The sequence below is a fragment of the Monopterus albus genome, unplaced genomic scaffold (assembly GCF_001952655.1).
Source record: "Monopterus albus unplaced genomic scaffold, M_albus_1.0 scaffold12.1, whole genome shotgun sequence".
Taxonomy (NCBI): Eukaryota; Metazoa; Chordata; class Actinopteri; order Synbranchiformes; family Synbranchidae; genus Monopterus; species Monopterus albus.
Genome location: NW_018127892.1, coordinates 2,852,592 through 2,854,611, shown reverse-complemented (window position 1 = coordinate 2,854,611; position 2,020 = coordinate 2,852,592). Strand labels below are relative to the sequence as shown.

The 2,020-nt window shown below is 39.6% G+C and overlaps 1 protein-coding gene across 1 annotated transcript in view; it reads left to right on the top strand.

Annotated features, from left to right (window-relative positions):
- Positions 1-975, top strand: part of LOC109954879 (potassium voltage-gated channel subfamily V member 2-like) — a 2,729-nt gene extending 1,754 nt beyond the window's left edge. Inside the window, 1 exon segment of the mRNA XM_020590518.1 lies at positions 195-975. Coding sequence (XP_020446174.1) covers positions 195-461 — 267 coding nt within the window. The 3' untranslated portion in view covers positions 462-975.
- The last annotated feature ends 1,045 nt before the right edge of the window (positions 976-2,020 follow it).

Sequence of the window (2,020 nt, the reverse complement as noted above, 5' to 3'; positions counted from 1 at the left end):
AGAAGAATTGTGGGCCATCCTTGGGTCACTGCAGCACCCACTCCTGGGTCAGTTTAGCTGCACTCTGTTAGCAAGAACCCTCATAAGAGTATGAATAGATGCTAACAAACCTTTTTAGGCAGGTGGTCATGGAAACTGACGGAACCTGTCTGCTGGTTTAATTTGCATTGACTGCTCTCCTCATTCCCCTGCAGGTCAGCATATCCACGGTGGGCTATGGAGACGTCTACCCAGAGACTGTACTGGGACGTGTCTTCGCTTTCATCTGCATCGCTTTTGGGATCATCCTCAATGGCTTGCCCATATCCATCCTCTTCAACAAGTTCTCAGATTATTACTCTAAGCTCAAGTCCAATCAGTACACAGCCTCATCGAAGAAACAAGGGAAGGTGAGATTTGCCAAGAGGACAGTGAAAAAGTTCAAACACTGCTTTGGAAACCACCATTGTCACACAGACTGATTTCATTTGTGCTTTTATATAAAGAAATAATTAGTTTGACTGTAAAATTGTGCAAAAATCTTTGTGATGGGAATAAATACATGCAACGGGGACAAATATTGAGGGTTAACGCAACAGCAGGCTGTGCTTTATTTGGCAGTGTTTGCAGTTGGGAAGCCAACGAGGGATCCCACAGGTACATGGCTATCTCTAAGTCAGTTGGTGGTGAAAAGGACCACAGTTCAGAGGAGCAGGCTGAAATGCCATATTAAAGAGCAATACTAAAAACAATACTACTGTATGATCTCTTAAATATTTACTTTTGTTTATAGAAAATGTTATTTTTGTTACAAAATATTCAGAATCATAAAGAATCACCCCAAATATACAGTATGTGTCATCTTCACTGAAATATAAAACATTAAAGAAATATCCACAAGAATTATTGCCTCTGGCTGGCTGAGGCACAGCACATGAATGAAAAGCGTTTTATTATCACCATCGTAGCTCTCACTGCAAGCACCTTTTTGTTACTCTAAAACATAACTCTGTAACCAGCTGATTTTGGAAGACGTGTTTTCTAGGGACAGCTTAACCAGGACTCGGCATAAATCTGAGCAACAAATTAATGCTAATTGCAGCTGTAATGTTATGAATCAGTGTGCTCACACGAGATTTCTGCAGGTGCTTTCAAAGTATACCAAACCTGCACACACTGGTGCTGCCTTTCATATGTTTGCAGTGTTCAGTAGGTTTGCCTACAAAGTATGCTGTATGACTGACTTGCAGTGCATGCAAGTATCACCATCATCATGCAGTCTGACACTATGTTTTAATAAATACTGTACTGCACATGAAACTATTTTCTGTATTGACTAAATACTGAATCCTCATGAGAATGGTCAGGCACAGGGATGTTCATCTGCATTCATCTCTACTGACCTCTTTCGGATGACCTATCCTATTGACAAAAGCCCTTTTCATGATGTCTAATATGGGGCTCCAGCTTTCATTCACTGATGACTGCTAGAATACAGAAAAAACAGTATATTATATTAACAATACTAATGCTAACTACTAATAAATACTACTAATACTAACTACAATAACAATATACTATTGAGACATTCATTTATATTTATATTATTTATATCCAGAATAATAATGTCAAATGACCACCAAGTGGTAAATGCATAACTGATGATATAAACAAAAAACATAGCCGCTAAAAAAATAAAATAAACAACAGCCCTCTCACACTCCCCCCCTCACACACACACAGGCATATTATATTTTAGCAGCATTGAGTGTGGTAACTGCTGTTGGGTAAAAACTATTCTTGAATCTATTGGTCCTTGATTTGATTACTCTGAACCGTCTACCTGATGGCAGCAGTTCAAAGAGTGAACCTCCAGGGTGTGAAGTGTCCTTAATGATGTTCTGTGTTTTTTGAGGCAGCAGGAACTTTACAGTTCTTCCAGAGTGAGGAGAGGGCAGCCGACTATCTCCTTGGCCGTATTAATGACCTTCTAGAGCTTTTTCATCTGAGCCACTGTGCAGCTGCTGTACTATACACATAT